At 35.4% G+C, this 17,503-nt stretch overlaps 1 protein-coding gene across 1 annotated transcript; it reads left to right on the forward strand.

The window, feature by feature from the left end:
- The first annotated feature begins 727 nt into the window (after positions 1-727).
- S6kII (Ribosomal protein S6 kinase II) lies at positions 728-16,365 on the forward strand. Its single transcript, XM_089703098.1, has 14 exons — positions 728-924; positions 1,406-1,690; positions 1,954-2,139; positions 2,477-2,761; positions 3,357-3,511; positions 3,612-3,699; positions 4,210-4,340; positions 5,921-6,079; positions 6,505-6,642; positions 11,741-11,947; positions 13,797-13,996; positions 14,377-14,474; positions 14,953-15,177; positions 15,467-16,365. Exons 1-14 carry the CDS (start codon positions 868-870, stop codon positions 15,575-15,577), a joined length of 2,325 nt encoding a protein of 774 aa, XP_089559224.1. The 5' UTR covers positions 728-867; the 3' UTR covers positions 15,578-16,365.
- The last annotated feature ends 1,138 nt before the right edge of the window (positions 16,366-17,503 follow it).

Here is a 17,503-nt window from a genome sequence, read left to right on the forward strand (position 1 = left end):
TCTATTGATCTATTCGAAATCGTTTTTTACTAATTAATATACATTAAAATTGTAGCATTCCAATTTGAAATTGCCACCTATATTCTTAAATAATTACAGATTACATAAAATTGCGATAATGACAGTTCGAAATACCCAACGTTAGTTGCCAACATCTTATAAATTATATAATATCTAGGAGTATTATATTACCTTTATAAAGATAATACATATTTGTATTTTTTTTGTATTTGAATCTCAATTTGAATGTTAATAATTTTTATAGGCCATCTTGTTGTCAAACAGTTTATACACAAAAATATATCGCATATTTGGTACATTGAGTTTCATAACAAGCTTACAGGATATTCTAAAGGGATTTACATAAACATTTATATATTGAATATAAGATTATTAAGCTATTGCATAGCTTCTATCGCGGGCCTTGAGCGCGGGGACCGAATCCAGAAATTCCGTAACGAAAAACCTCACGCTCCCCACTCCGACGGGCGCGGAGGTGTGGCTTGAAGGCATGTAATAGCTTTACCGCGGCAGTCCCCAAGTGCCATACGTCTTTTTTTTTTTCTAAGACGGTTTCGTGGTTTCAAATTTGAACAAAATTATGTTGTTATGTCTATGGTAGCTTTAATTAATCTACACTTTTTTATTATCTGTTGCAGTGATCAGTAGTCTGTAGTAATACAATCTGTGGCAGTGATTACGAATTTTTTATTTGGCTATCTGTGAAGACTTTGCATTCCTATCATTTTATCTAATTTTAATGAATGACTTTAATAAAAACTGATAGTGCATTCCGTAAATGTAGAACTGAACATTTTTTATGATAATTTTATTTTACTGAATGTGTGTAATATTAAGCTAAAAGCTATGCCTTTGGCAAATGCCACAGATCCTTGGCGCATGCAAAATGTTGGAGATGTCTCGGTAATTATCTATAGAATTTGTTTTGTTTGTATAATCTGATTATTTAATTACCCACATTTTAAGTATTACTTCTCGATTAGTCATTCCTGAGTTGATTTCACATCTGTGAATATCGTTTGATTTCACTGGCCTTCACTTTGGGTATTATTTACATTACACATTGAAACGCCCTTTTGTGCATAATACCGTGGAATAATTCTGAATAATAAATATAGTGCACGAATTATCAACTCATATTTTCAATAAACAGGCTTGCTATTTGTTTTACCAATTCTACTTCTTATCTATAATATTCACGTAAGGATGGTTTGAAAACATATTTCCTTATTCATTCGTTATAACGCTGTTGATATAATAGCATTGATCTCTTTGTATGTCTTTATAATTAATGACGTGCCCTCGAGCGTCTGTGCTGTTATTCAGAATAAGCATTAGTTTAATATTGAATCTTCAATGATTTCGTGATTTTTATTTATTATAGCGCGGCATCGCCTCCCAGGCAGCAAACAGTCTTCCAATGGTTGTCGAGAATTCAGAGTCTCGCCAGACCTCTACTACAGAGAGTCTGGAATCCACAATATCAAATACCAGTGATCTCAGCTTTGAACGGGAGGTGGAACTTCAAGATGTCGTTAAAGAAGGGCATGAAAAAGCAGATCCATCACAGTTTGAGTTGCTCAAAGTTCTTGGAGAAGGTTCATTTGGGAAAGTGTTCTTAGTGCGTAAAGTTAGTGGGCCTGATGCTGGCACTTTGTATGCTATGAAGGTAAGGAGTACTTTTTTTCAATGATTGTTATTTCATTCGGGACATGAATACAAAAGATTTAGTTTCCCACATTCTATTCATTGTAATTCTAATTTTGAGATATTATCTATGTGAAATCGCTTTGTAGAAACCTTGACTGCATCTATTTTTATTTAAAAATTATAACAAGAACTTCTAAAAAATAACTGTATTGTTATTATTTTTTTAATAATTCTATTGAGGCAATTGTATTAATAGTTTTAAATTGTGTCCTTACATTTCAGGTACTTAAGAAAGCAACTTTAAAAGTTAGAGATCGTGAAAGAACAAAGATGGAAAGAAATATTTTAGTAGAAATGGGACATCCGTTTATTGTTAAACTACATTATGCATTTCAAACTGCTGGGAAACTATATTTAATATTAGATTTTTTACGTGGCGGTGACCTATTTTCAAGACTTAGTAAAGAGGTAAATAACTCATATATTTTATATAATTCATGTTTTGAGGATTGTTTTCCTCTAACAGCTATCATGTACTTAAATATTCCTGGGTTATGTTGTAAAATAATTTCAATTTATATTCAAACTAGAGGTCCGCCCCGGCTTCGCCTGTGGTACATATTTCGCAATAAAAGGTAGCCTATGTCCTTTCGTGGGTATCAAAATATCTCCATACCAAATTTCATGAAAATTGGTTCAGTAGTTTAGGTGTGATTGAGTAACAGACAGACAGACAGAGTTACGTTGGATTTATAATATTAGTATGGATGTTATGTAAATTAATATGAGTATTTATTCTTTTAAGGTAATGTTCACTGAAGAGGATGTAAAATTCTATTTAGCGGAGTTAGCATTAGCGTTAGAACATGTGCACAAATTGGGAATCATATACAGGGATTTAAAGCCAGAGAATATTTTATTAGACGCAGACGGTCACATAGCTCTCACAGATTTTGGTCTGTCCAAACTCCCACCGAGTAGCGACAAGGCTTATAGTTTTTGTGGCACTGTTGAGTATATGGCGCCAGAGGTAGTTAATAGAAAAGGGCACACTTTTGCAGCCGATTGGTGGTCGTTTGGAGTCCTTATGGTATGTATTTGTTAAAGTGAAACTTTTATTACATCATCTCAAACTTTTTGGTCTATGTAGCGCATGTCGCGTGTATCGCCGTCAGTGTTCGTGTGACAGTGTTCGGAACCGTTCGAACAGTTTCACTTTTACCGTGGTTTCATAAAACCACACAACATTTTTTTGTTGTTTATATGAATGTTGAGTTTCTTGTTAATTAGATTTTATTGTAATATAAATCCAGTTTGTTTAAACCCAGTTTGTTTGTTCAAATTAAAATTTGAAGGTAGTCTAAAAATTTTTGATCATAAAAGTTAAGTTACTTGCTTAAAATGCAATCATCATTTGTTATGTTTTTTAATTAAGTGCATAATGAAGATCAACATCATTCATACACATTATAGTTAGTTAATAAAAATTTTACAAACCCAAAATCCATTGTCACAAATGTTTGTCTTGACTCATAGACTTATCACATTACAAGCAAATTATACCAATTCAAACTGCATATAACTTCAATACAAATATTCAATAAATAGCGATTTCACAGCTTTTTTTGTGATTTTTCAGCAGCATTATATCAACAGAAACAAATAATCTCTTAATTTTGTTGCAGTTTGAAATGTTAACAGGAAATCTTCCTTTTCATGGTGCAACCAGACATGAAACAATGACACAAATACTAAAAGCTAAGCTAGGCATGCCGGCCAACCTTAGTGAGGAGGCACAATCTTTATTGCGTGCATTGTTTAAGAGAAATCCACAAAACAGGTAGCTTGGTTTTTCTATTTTCTAATATACACATTCATTTAAGATATTTGATATTTTTTTAAAGAACAAAGTATAAATGAGTTTATATATGAACTTTAAGATTGGGAGCGGGTCCAAATGGTATAGAAGACATTAAGAACCATGAATTCTTTGCAAGTATAGATTGGGAAGGACTTTTGAAAAAAGAGGTATGTAAAAAAGGTATTTTTGTTATATATCCAATATGTTCTAATGTATACCTTCATATATTTTTTCACTAAACAAAAGCTGTACTGATCGTAATTAATATTGTTTGATTGTTATCTCATATCTGTACTATTCAATGGTACTCATATGACCATATCCAATATTGTAAAATGTAGTATGTCATAATATGTAGATGAATTAATGAAGTGGGAGTCTATTTGTGTGATAAATATCGATGTTTGCTCTGTGCCTGGGCGTTAGTATGGCATCAGATCGTGCTATGTGTGAAAAAATGGTTGTATGTAAAGTATGTTTACGATCGAGATGTTTACGTGATAACATAATGCAGTGGCAGCGCTCGAGATGAGACGGGAGATCGGTCCATCTCTCTCTCGTTATACCTGCGATCGCGCTCGTGAGGTTTTGGTGTGACACAAGTTTCTGAACATGTCACCCGACTAAAACGATTTTAAAAACGTTATCACGTCAAAATATAAAAAAAATCCCTTTAGGTGGTGCCCCCGTTCCGCCCGGCGGTGTCCCGCGCGGACGACGCGTACTACTTCGACTCGGAGTTCACGTGCCGCACGCCGCGGGACTCGCCCGGCGTGCCCGCATCTGCTAACGCGCACGAACTGTTTCGGTGCGTTTGTTTGTTTATTTATAAGTAACTATATATATAAAACTCAAAGGTGACTGATATAGTAATCTATCAACGCACAGCCCAAACCACTGGACGTATCAGGCTGAAATTTGGCATGTTAGGACGTAGGCATCCGCTAAGAAAGGATTTCCCGAAATTCTTGCGGTAGCGGGGAAAACCGGGGATGCACGTACAAAGTCGTGGGCGGACGCTAGTTGAGATATACATATGGAGACGACACCGCCTACATCACTTATGTTCCGCTCAACATAAGCCATATGGCTTAACTGCATGCTTATTTGTTTTAAAGTGAAACGCATCAAATATGCCTTCATGTGTGTTACGATATTGCACAAATAATACGGAAAAGTGACTAACATAACTTTTCATCGGTAAGTACCTAACTAGATAATAATTTTTAAAACTTAGAGCAAAAAAATGGCGCACAGATTTTGTTCGTGGTGTCTCCTCCATACGTAGTAATATTATCTCAATGTAACTATGTATCTATTTATGTAACTACTAATTGTTCACCCTGATTCTGCCCGAGTAGTAATTTTTTGTATGAAAACATATTTTTTTTTATATCTACTGAATGGTATTTTCAATTAGATGGGCAAAACAGCAAATTTGAAGATATAGATTATTACTGGCGGGAATAGACATAAGGAATATTTTTAAGGAAACATGATATTATCCTGATTGATTTTGTTAGTTTTGTTTTGTTTGTTTGTGTATAGAAATTTTATCTCAAACATATACAGAATCAAGTACAATCATGCTGGTTGGGTGATAACTGATAATTATAAACTGTGTAAAAAGATCATGATAAAAATCGCTAATATTAATTGTTAATGTTAAATGCCTTAGTCATAACAATTCAAACATTCTTCTGGGAATTAATGGTAAAATGACAAAATTTGTTTTCCGAATTTTGTTATCACATAAACTGCAACTTATCTTATCTATCCAACAATTTCCCTCTACGTTTGTTTGTAGACAACTTCCTAATCTTGCGTAAAGTAAACACGATTTTCATGACGTTGTTCACACAATTATATAATGAGGAACAAATAAAACCGAGACAATGCACAAACACTGGAAATATGCAATATATGACAATTTTTATCTTTGCATCGTGCACGAGATTAATCTTGTTCGGAAAACAACATTGCGACACGTGTTTATGGTCATATTTATCTAATACGTGGAAATTTCCTTTATTTTAAAATATTTGAAATACCGATCTAATAAGATTTTACTGTGTACTGAAGTCTATGATTATGATTTGAAATAGTTTGATGGTACATAATCTCTTCCTCGAAATGCCGACGTAAATAATTTAATTATAAATTATAACGAATCCCTATTATTACCCTATATTTCCCTATTATTACCCTACTATTAAATACATAATTACAAAGAAGAAATATAATTTTTTATTAGATGGTCTTATCATTCAAGTATTCGTTCTCTTTATTATTATTTTTCTGTTCAGTCCTAATAAAAAAATATGCATAATAATATGTACATAGTTTACAAATGATTTTTTATTATTAATAGAAATTAATTTATTTCAGGGGTTTTAGTTTCGTCGCGCCATGTCTATTAAATGATGATAATAACAAAACTGTCACAAATGCAAACCAAAACCAAAATCATGTTGCGCAAGCTAAGACATCCACTGAGGAGTTTTGGTCTGGGATTGTCAACAAAAATAATTTCTTTGATGAATACAGGTAAATTATGTTTTAGATATACATATCAATCCATACTAATATTATAAATGTGAAAGTAACTCTGTCTGTCTGTCTGTTACTCAATCACGCCTTAACCAATGAACCAATTTGCATGAAATTTGGTATAGATATATTTTGATACCCGAGAAAGGACATAGGATAGGTTTTATCCCGGAAATCCTACGGGAACGGGTTTTTCTTTGAAAACGCGGGCGAAGCCGCGGGCGGAAAGCTAGTAATGTATAATCTTTAAAAAAAATAATATTCTTCGCGGACATATTATGTTATGTAATTCTATTGTTTTACTCCACAAAAATACGGTTGTAGGTTGTTTCTTAAAACAATTTTTTATAGCTTCACCTGTATGTAAAGTGTGTTTTTAGTTTTTAACTATAGGTATTTAAGATTATAAAATATTTTTTCAGATTAATGGGCGAGTTAGGAACAGGTTCGTTTTCAGTAGTCCGTTTGTGTGAACACAAAACTTCTAGGACACAGTATGCGGTTAAAATAATGGACAAACTACAGTATGATCCTAGAGAAGAAATTGAAATACTTCTGAGGTAATTGCAATATAGTTATTAATGCTGTTTTGTTCTTAATTAGAACATAACCCTAAGCTATTAAGAATACGTAATAGAAAACCTATTAAATATACATTTAAATATTAAATTAATTTCAAGTGTGAATTATCAAGGTTTCTAATAACTGGGTCAAGTTGTTGTTTTAATTGTCGAAGCCTTGACATTGCCTTAAGAACATAAAAATTAAAATAATAGGAAACATATTAAGGCTGCAGTCTAGCAAAATAGCGTTTTCAACAAGTTATTTGACAATTTTTTCCCGGCTAATGAAATGATAAACTGAATTTTTTTTTCTTGTTTATCAATTAGTGTTATATACGCAATGCGCGTGAATTTTTTCACATTTGTAAAGTTACTTTATGTTACCTTAATCAGGCCTTCAAGATAAGTCTATTTCCCCCAAAGACATTTCGAGCTAAGTTTGTGCACTCACTACGTTGCAACCGATTACAATTTACACAATCTGATCAGCGCATTATTATCCTTATATAGTCGTTATTAAAAACTGCTGAACATAATTGCCGAAAAACTTATGATTTTCTTAATTAGAACGTTATAAATTCATTAAATTTCCCATTTTTTGCCTTACAAAATCTATTGATAAATACTGCTAAAAGTTATTTTTTCCATTAATTTATTCGAGTTGGTTGAAGACCAATGAGTATTAATCCTTTAAAAAAAATTTTTTTTGAATTTTGATAATTCCTTAAATATTAAAAAAATATTTAAAATAATTACGAAAAATCCTAGCGAATTTCTTTAGTCGCGCTCCTTGGGCCGGAGCGTTCTGACGTGTGCTCTACGCTCGATTTTCCTTCATACCGAAGTGAAAGTTGCTCTACTTCATTAAATTTAATATTTTTGTTAATTGATTATTTTTATCTTAGTTTTGTGCAAATATTCGTATTTTTAAACATTTGATTTCGATATGGAAAATAAACGAAAAAAATACGCGTGTAACTACTAGAAAAAAAATTATCTTCGAACATAAAGTTAATGAAACCAAATAGATTGCAAAGGTGATTGGCAACAATTTCTTTATTTTACGGGGTGTCAGTAAAGGGATGTATATTTCTTTAAAACTAAAGTAAGCTCATAAATTTTCTTATAATATAATTTTTTTGAAGTTCCAAAAATGTTTATTTTTCGTTTGAGAAATACGAAATATAATATAAACTTGTATTGAGAACTTGAACTTCCCAAGTTCATCCGGGGAAATCCCCATACGGGGAAAATGATTTGTTTACTCCAAAATTGATCCGAGGTGTTTTAATTTTTTCTTCTAGTCATTTTCAACGTAGCGGCATGTTGTTTGATTATTAATTTTGTAACTTAAATACAGGATGTTGGTTTTATATTCTGATCTTATAGACGCGCTGACAAATTTAGTCCGCCATTTCTAGTTTAGTCTACCAACTCTAAGTACCAATATTAAAACGAATGGATTATCATCACATCATCAAAACTCAGATGTAATGGAAGATCACAATAACATAGAAAATTCAGTGGGTGTTGAGAACTAAACAAACAGAAGTAACAGAGACGCGAAGAATAAAAAAAGAGGACGAAAACGATAATTCGTTGATGCTTTCCCTTTTCGACGTATTGTTAGGGTACATCACCAATCTGCAAAAAACAAAACTGATGATTCCCAATTGCTGATTAAAAAACCAATTGAGTAGTCATTTTGCATCTAATAATTTACTGCACACCAAACAGTTTGGTTTCACAAAGGGGCGCTCAACCACAGATGCTGGAGTTGCACTTCTAACACATATATATAAGGCATGGGAAAACTCAAAAAATGCTCTAGGGATATTTTGTGACCTCTCCAAGGCATTTGACTGCGTTGAACATTGTACTTTGTTACGTAAACTTAATCACTATGGAATTAAAGGAAAAGCCCAGAACCTCATAGCGTCATACCTGCATGATAGGATACAGACTGTAGTTGTTAATGGAGAACGTTCTAGCGGTGCGTCAATTAACATTGGTGTTCCACAGGGGTCAATTTTAGGTCCCTTCTTGTTCTTGGTATATATCAATGATCTTCCCTATTATTTGCAGGATAGGTGTGAAATAGTTCTGTTTGCAGATGATACCTCATTAATTTTTAATGTGGATAGGCATGACCCAAATGTTGACGAAGTGAACAGTGCTCTTTTACACATATCTGAATGGTTTACTGCCAATAATTTATTATTAAATGCCAAAAAAACCACTTGTGTTGAATTTTTACTTCCTAATGTAAAAAAGTTGAACAGAGATATTACCTTGAACGGGGAGGTATTGCATCCTACTGAGTCTACTGTATTTCTAGGGTTAACATTGGACGAGAAACTACAGTGGGGAGCCCATGTCAACACCGCTGCAGGTAAGCTCAGTTCTGCTGCATATGCAGTCCGAAAAATAAGGCATCTCACCGATGAGGATACGGCTAGATTGGTTTATTTCAGCTACTTTCATAGCATTATGTCCTATGGAATTCTACTGTGGGGCAGGGCTGCAGATATAGAAACTATATTTATCTTACAGAAAAGAGCCATTCGCTCTATATATAATTTACGTGCTCGGGACTCACTAAGAGATCATTTTAAGAATACTGGTATCCTTACTGTACCATCACAGTATATATTTAATAATATTTTGCATGTACACAAAAGCTCTGACTTACACACAAGAGTAGGAGATAGACACGATTATGGCACAAGGAACAAGAATAGAATTGAAATGCCATTTTTCCGATTAGCTAAAGTTAAAAATTCATTTATGGGTCAAGGTATACGCTTATACAATAGAATTCCTCACAATATTAAAGAGTTTAGTAGTTCTAAATTTAAAACTTACATAAAAAATGTACTAGTTCAGAGAGCGTACTACAGTATTCAGGAATATATGGACGATAAAGACCCATGGAGGGTTGTCGCGTAAACACCACAGGACAGTTCTTTGGCATATTATGTAGTTAGGTAGATATAAGTTACATATTATGTAAATTTATTGACATTATTTAAAAGAGCAACTATGGAGTTTCTTGCCGATTCTTCTCCATAGATACTGCTTTCCGAATCGGTGGTAAATGTTAAAAATACTATGTAATGACGATTCGAAAGTGCTACTAAATAGTAGTCTAATTGAATAAATAAATGTTTGAGTTTGAGTTTGAGTTTGAAAATGAAAAACAAATAATCGACAACAGTGGTGAAAATTTGCTGATCATAATGAAACATCCTTCAGTGGTAGCAGATTTACTCATTTCAAATGTATCGGTGAACAGCGTAAAGGAGAGGAGGACAGGAAAATATTATGAATGTGGATGGTGGATTGTATACAGGTTGTAATCGATAAGTATGTGCAGGCGATTATGACGTTATTATTGCAGGTATCAAAAAACTTAAAACTGATATCGAAATTACTTTACCTAATGAGCAAAATGACAATAATAACTTTTTAAAAGTATAACGAGAAATATCTAAAAAAATTACTTTATACACTCCCATATCAAAAAGGGAAAATGGGACTAGTAGAAGTTAAATGTCTAATTCCGGCAAAAGACATGAATGCGGAAGATGCGGTTAAAAAAAATTAAATATTTGAAATACAATGCAAAAAATAACACTTTTGTCATAGATAAGAATCATGACTATTTTTTCTAAATTCAGGGACAACTAAACGTTGCAGAAGCAGAAGTCTGCTTATTTGCTGTTTGGACTGGAGTGAATTCGTTAAAAATAGAATATATAAAAAAGTATGTAACGTTTAGGCAAAATAAAATGATGGACCATTATCAAGATTTTACATAAATTGCCTACTGTCAGAATTGATTGATTCGAGACTTCAGCATTCGATGCCCAAGGACACATCCTATATCATTCAAGCGATTGAAAAAAAAGAGATAAATCCAGTGCAACCGATAAAGCATCAGAATGCTAGCAAAAGATTTATTAGGTTTATCAATATAAATCTATATATTACACATGATATAATAAATCTGTAGAAGACGCGAAGACTGACATCCGCGCGGACAGAGTCGCGGGCGGAAGCTAGTCAGAAATAAATATCTTTTGTTTTCATTTAACACAAACATTACATTTTTTTTATTATATACAAAATTTGTTTATCCGTTTTATTAGTTAAACTGAACAACTTTCACTAAGAAACTTAGGTCGAAAAAAATGTATAGAGTTCTGCATTTTATATGGAAAGCTTATTTTTTTTTATATTTCGTCCAAATTTCTTTGTAAAAGTTGATCAGTTATATAAACATGAAGTTGAAGATATCAATAGAAAGTATTCGCAAATTTTGTGTACTGATAAAAAAAAATCACCCGGTGTAATTTTCACGAAAATTGTTTCAAATTGTCATTTTTGGTACTTATTACGAATATTAAATTATGCATACGAATGATTTAATTTTTAAAAATTAAGTGGAGCAACTTTCCCTTAGTACATTTGTATTATTTACATATAGGATGACAGGATGCATTTGTTTGCACTACTAGACCAAGCCCTTAATCATCAATATTCATAATTCTCATGATCCTCAACCTAAAGTTGCACCAAAGAGATTGCTGTTTATAAGGCTGCCTTTTTTGCGTATTTGTATTGTTTGTATCCTTTCGTATTGTTATTGTTATTGATGCAAATAAATTATTTTGACTCATTCATATAATAAATAAGCATTGCACCCTTAGCATACACATAATATGATAATACTGTACGATACAATAGGGACTTAAAACTGATATGAATTAAAGAATCATTCACGCTACACTGTCCCGGAAACAAATGAATCCATTAACATTTTAACGCCGTGCACGTGCGAGCCACGGTTAGGCATTGATCATTGCAAAAAAAAAATCGTATATAACTTATATTTTTAAGCTATTGCATAGCTTCTATCGCGGGCCTTGAGCGCGGGGACCGAATCCAGAAATTTCGTCACGAAAAACCTCACGCTCCCCACTCCGACGGGCTCGGAGGTGTGGCTTGAAGGCATAGCATGCAATAGCTTTACCGCGGCAGTCCCCGAGTGACACACGTCTTTTTTTTATTTATTTTTTAATTAAAATTCCAGATACAGCCAGCACCCGCATATAATAACTCTCCGCGGGGTGTACGAAGAGGGCGGGCGCATACTGGCGGTGACGGAGCTGTGCCGCGGCGGCGAGCTGCTGGAGCACATCACACAGCGCCGCCAGCTCAGCGAGCGGGAGGCCGCGCCCATACTGCGCAACGTGCTGCACGCCGTGCACTACCTGCACGCGCACACCGTGGTGCACAGGTACACACATACTGCGCAACGTGCTGCACGCCGTGCACTACCTGCACGCGCACACCGTGGTGCACAGGTACACACATACTGCGCAACGTGCTGCACGCCGTGCACTACCTGCACGCGCACACCGTGGTGCACAGGTACACACATACTGCGCAACGTGCTGCACGCCGTGCACTACCTGCACGCGCACACCGTGGTGCACAGGTACACACATACTGCGCAACGTGCTGCACGCCGTGCACTACCTGCACGCGCACACCGTGGTGCACAGGTACACACATACTGCGCAACGTGCTGCACGCCGTGCACTACCTGCACGCGCACACCGTGGTGCACAGGTACACACATACTGCGCAACGTGCTGCACGCCGTGCACTACCTGCACGCGCACACCGTGGTGCACAGGTACACACATACTGCGCAACGTGCTGCACGCCGTGCACTACCTGCACGCGCACACCGTGGTGCACAGGTACACACATACATACTAAAGGTGGGTACAGACTGATGAAACGTAACATGAAATGGATAATTCTGCCTTTCATTGCATGTTCGCTGCAAGCGTGGACGCATAGCGCGCTCTTAACGCGCATTCACTACGAACCTCCCGCGTTCGTGTTCCTTGCCCCTTTGTGTTCGTTCGAAAAGCCGACAAATCACGGATCGTTACGCGCGAGGCTTGAAATGCTCAGAGCATGACACCTTGGCCACGGACACCGGCGGCGCGACCGACGGCGCGACGGGCGGCGCGGCAATTCGCGCGGCGCGGTAAGCACGCCACGGGCAGTTGCGTTCGCCGCCGCGACCAGTGTAGACGAGGAGACGAGATGGCTTTATCAAAGTTAGCTCGACGTTGTTTGGAGAGTAGCAGCTTTTTTGCTCAAGATTTAATGTTTGGAAGATATAGTGGAGTACACGAATTAAATAGAAATCGTGTTACAGACGGAGAATTCCACCAAAAATATGAAAAATATAGGCATGATGAAAAATTATGTTGCGGGTGGCTAGACTTCCAAATAGCTGGTCTAGCTAGAATTTCTGCAATAAAAGCTTCCGTCTCCATTTTCGCGAAAAAAAACAAACTATGTATTTTAAATTAAGTTCGCTCCGGGAGTAGTCGCCGCGTCTGCCGCTCGACTCCGTGGCCTGCGCCGTAATAACTCATACATTTGTTTCGATCGCTAGTCGTGCCGCGCGATTCGCTCGGGGAAATTCGCCGGTCGTCTCGCTGGTCGCCGCTGCGCGTGGCATGCCCAGTACATTTCCATACATTTGATTCATTCGCAAGACGCGCCGCCAGTCGCGCCGCGCGAATTTTCGCTATAGCGAATTGTCCGTGGCCAGCACGTGAAAGAAATGCACATTTCGCGCGCACAAGACGTCCAAACTATGAGAAATTGTTACAAAGTGTGTACCTTTCATGATACATTGCAGCAATGTGTACGGTGAATTATTTCATTGCATGACACATTGCATGTTACGTTTCACCAGTCTGTACCCACTATAACATACACACACATACATACATACATGATACACACATTAAAAATTATGCATTATGAAGAGGGTGATCGTGTCTTGGCTATGACGGAGTCGTGAGTCATGATCTGTGCGTCCCACTTAGATTTATGGAGATAAAAATTTTTAAAAATTTTTGTTCTAGTATACATTTTTTTGAAAGTAACACTAAAAAAATACACATTGTGAAGAATAGAATTTGGTCCTTCGCGTCGGATTACTAAAAATAAGTAAGAGGATTTCCGTCAATAATAGGATAAAATAGTAAATGTATCTGGATAAAAATATTCTATACACTTCATCGATGTGACTAAGCATTTTCTAATCATTACAGAGACATAAAACCATCAAACATTCTCTTCGCTCGAGCGGAAAAGCGTCCAGAGGACATCCGTCTAGTAGATTTTGGTCTGGCCAAGCAACTGCGGGCTGAAAACGGTTTACTGATGACTCCATGCTATACAGCCAATTTTGTGGCTCCCGAAGTACTGAAGCGAGCTGGTTATGATGCTGCTTGTGATATATGGAGTTTGGGTGAGTCTGTATGAAGAAAATTTAAAGATATGTATCACCTATTAGGATCATAACTAAACCAATTATCCGACAAGTTTCTAAAAACGTGGATTAAAATATTCTGTCATGGAGCAAGATGATATTATTTTGTGTAAAGCTTTATATACAAATTGACTTACAAGTTGAAGGTTACTTTGTAATATTTAGGGCCGATTTTTCAATGCTTGGATAAAACTTATCCGTCCCATAAAGTATTACACGATAATATTAAAATGTCACGTAAACTGTCAAATACGGTCAATTAGAATACGTTTTTAAAATGGTAGTTTTATACATTATTCGACGAATAAGTTTTATCCATGCATTGAAAAATCGGCCCTTATTTAAAACAAATATTCTAGGTGTATTGGCCTACATAATGCTGTCTGGTAGAACGCCATTTGCTACAACTGGTGATGACACGCCCGAGGCAATACTAGCCAGAATTGAATCAGGAAAGGTGAGTTTATATGCGTTTTTTGTTTCTATTTAATAAGTTACCTGTTAAGTTATAAGCGCCTAACAATCTAATAAAAAAGGTTTAGCTATTTGGCTTTTTAGTTAGGTATTTATAACTTAATCGGTGGATAATGTAATGTGTATGTTTTAATGAATGCTATAAGAATAATTCATGCTAGTTGCTACTGGTTTGTGAAATCTGCCTTTCTCTAGCATTATATCAGATACATAATATTTTAAATACCATACAAAAGTGAATATAAAAAGGAATTAATATAGTATATATTTTGTTCTTTCAGTTTAATGTGTCTAAGGGACACACCGCGCGCCATCTATTGAGATGATTAACAACCACCTCAACCAGTATGAAACACTTTCCAGTGAATACAATACTGTAACGATGGAACGCGAGGTCGCGCGGTGTGTCCCTTAGACACATAAAACTGAAAGAATAGTATATTTGTATAACTCGTTCACAGGTTGAAGTATCGGGCGGTGCTTGGGCGTCAGTATCAAGCGAGGCTCGTGCGTGCATTCGTCGCATGTTACAATTAGAACCGGCTTTACGGCCACGAGCTTCGGAACTATTGCATGAGGCGTGGTTATGTAAACCGCCAAGTGATAGTGGACCTGCTGAAGTAGCACAAACTGCGGATACCCCGCCCGTTGCTGATTTGAGACGAGCTGTGGATCTGACGTTCCAGGTACGTTTATATTATTAAATAAATAAAAAAATATTATAGGACATTATTACACAAATCGACCTAGTTCCACAGTAGGCTCAAGGCTTGTGTTGTGGGTACTAGGCGACGATAAATATAATATTTAATAAATACATATATAGATAATAACACCCAGACCCAAGAACAAAGAATTTTTTAATATAACTGCAATTTAAGCGACAAATATTTAGGTTCCAAAACTTCGATACTATATAGATCAAGACTAATAAAATATACAAAGTAAATAATTTATGTTTTTTATTATACACAGGCAATGACGTCAGCCCCGCTAGCTCCCCACGTGTTGGGTCCCGTCAGCCAGTCCACACTCGCACAGAGACGCATAAAACCACAGCGCAGATTCTCGCCTACACGACTGTAAAAAAAAATGTATGCGTGTACTAGAGTACACACGTAAGAAGTGAAACTTCTTTATGACCTTAAAAATGTCACGAGTATGGCGTAACGCAAAAATGTTACACTAAATTTTTGTCCAACCCCGATAAAGAAGTTTCACTTCAAAAGAAAAAGTATAGAAAAAAAGAGGAAAGAAACTTATGAAAGACAAGAAGAGACAAGTAAGAATTAATTGGCTTAACGATAGGATGAATGTAAATTTTGTGTCTTTGCAAAATGTTAAATATTTAAGACATACAAATGAAAATATACATATAAAATTTGTGGGAGGTTAAAGTCGAAAATTAATCGACTCAGGATTTGACAGTGTTGCCAAAATACAATAAGCAGTTTGTTAAAAATCAGACACTTGAAAATGATTCACCTTGATCACTTAAACAAACAGTTGTTAGGTAGTTTCTCGATAATAGACGATTTTTGCGTCAAGAAAAATGCTTTACGTAGCACACTAAATATTACATGCATTCTAAATTTTCTATATGCATTCTAAATTTTCTATAGAAATATTTTTAAAGTATACGCCTATGTAGAAAACTATGGAAGCGCAAGAACATTTCTCCGTTAAATTTTCCACTCCTGCGCAGAATTACATAACTAGTCTATGTTGACAAAAATATTGCCAATCTATTTTTCACCTTATCGAGATGAATTAAGGTCGATTATATAATAAGTAGGGCTCTAAGTTATATAATGCGGTCAAAATTGGTGACACGCCTTATATTTATAGTTCCGTAATATGAAATATTACGACGTTGTTAACTACGACGCACAGTATTTTTTTGACCCTTCTTTTGCGACAGCCTAATTTTATTGAATGAATGTATGGATATATACATGACAAACGCAAGAGTAAAACTCCCATGAAGCTCACTATCATACTTTTCGAAAAAATTCAATCTGAATAAAAAGTACCGGTATTTTATATAATTCAATTTTAATTTTTTATTAATTTTTCTACCATTATAACACATTTTTTTGCATTGCGAGCGTCAAGGCTAGCCATAGGGCCAATTTTCGATCCATTCGGGGAAGAGCTGTGACTTCGCAATTTCGAGATAATCGCATAAATAACAAAATTTCATTTCTTTTTTTGTGACTGAACTTTTAAGAATAGGCAAATTATTTTTACTTCAAAACATAGTTATATGTATGGACTACTTCCACAAAAAAAACCGATCGCGAAAAGAGCGGGATTCGCGAGATATTAATTTCTGAAAAAGTACCGGTTCTTTAACGATTTTTTTGTATAAAATCCTAAATCACACTTTATCAATATTTTTATTTCATACTTTCATATAAAGGTAAGTAGGTACCCCAATTACTATTTCTTTTCTTTATTTATATACTTATACCACATTATACTATGAAGAGGATTACATAAATTTGTAAGTTTCCTTGTTTGTAAAATTATTAAAATAAACTTGACCTTGGATTTGGCAGGAAAAAATATGTAGCTAAGGGAGTGAAATGAAATGTGAAAATGTCTAAACTAAAAATACGTCATTTTCATTTGTTAGAATGAGTGAACTGTCTTCAATTTCAGTACAATATGATTCTTCTTCGTTGTGTTCATCTTCTTCTTCATTAAATTGAAATGGTTTCAACATTTCGATAACAGCAGAGGGCAAAGGCAATTTTTTCATACTGTTTTGGCGCATACTCAAACGTGTATTCGATATAACTGGATCGGACGATTCCAATGCCCTATGAAATAAGTCTTCCATTGTGTGTTTTCTGTCGTCTTTTCGGCTGTGATGTTCGCGGTCATATCGCCAATATTTATTTCTGGACTCTCCAGCTTGTTCGGATAAAACACCTACGGGCAGTACCGAGTTTTCTATAATTTCTTGGCCGTGAATAAGGATTTTGTGCATTGTCGTCGTCATGGGGT

Source organism: Colias philodice, chromosome 14, assembly GCF_061535455.1.
Source record: "Colias philodice isolate Cphi_HAF_F1 chromosome 14, ilColPhil1 Martin Lab GWU primary, whole genome shotgun sequence".
Taxonomy (NCBI): domain Eukaryota; kingdom Metazoa; phylum Arthropoda; class Insecta; order Lepidoptera; family Pieridae; genus Colias; species Colias philodice.

Bases quoted from the DNA above. Each gene is read 5' to 3' on its own strand.
- S6kII (XM_089703098.1), top strand. From the start codon at position 868: ATGCCTTTGGCAAATGCCACAGATCCTTGGCGCATGCAAAATGTTGGA. The intron at 925-1,405 runs GTAATTATCTAT...TATTTATTATAG, and splicing joins AAAATGTTGGAGATGTCTCG to CGCGGCATCGCCTCCCAGGC. The intron at 14,475-14,952 runs GTGAGTTTATAT...ACTCGTTCACAG, and splicing joins CCAGAATTGAATCAGGAAAG to GTTGAAGTATCGGGCGGTGC.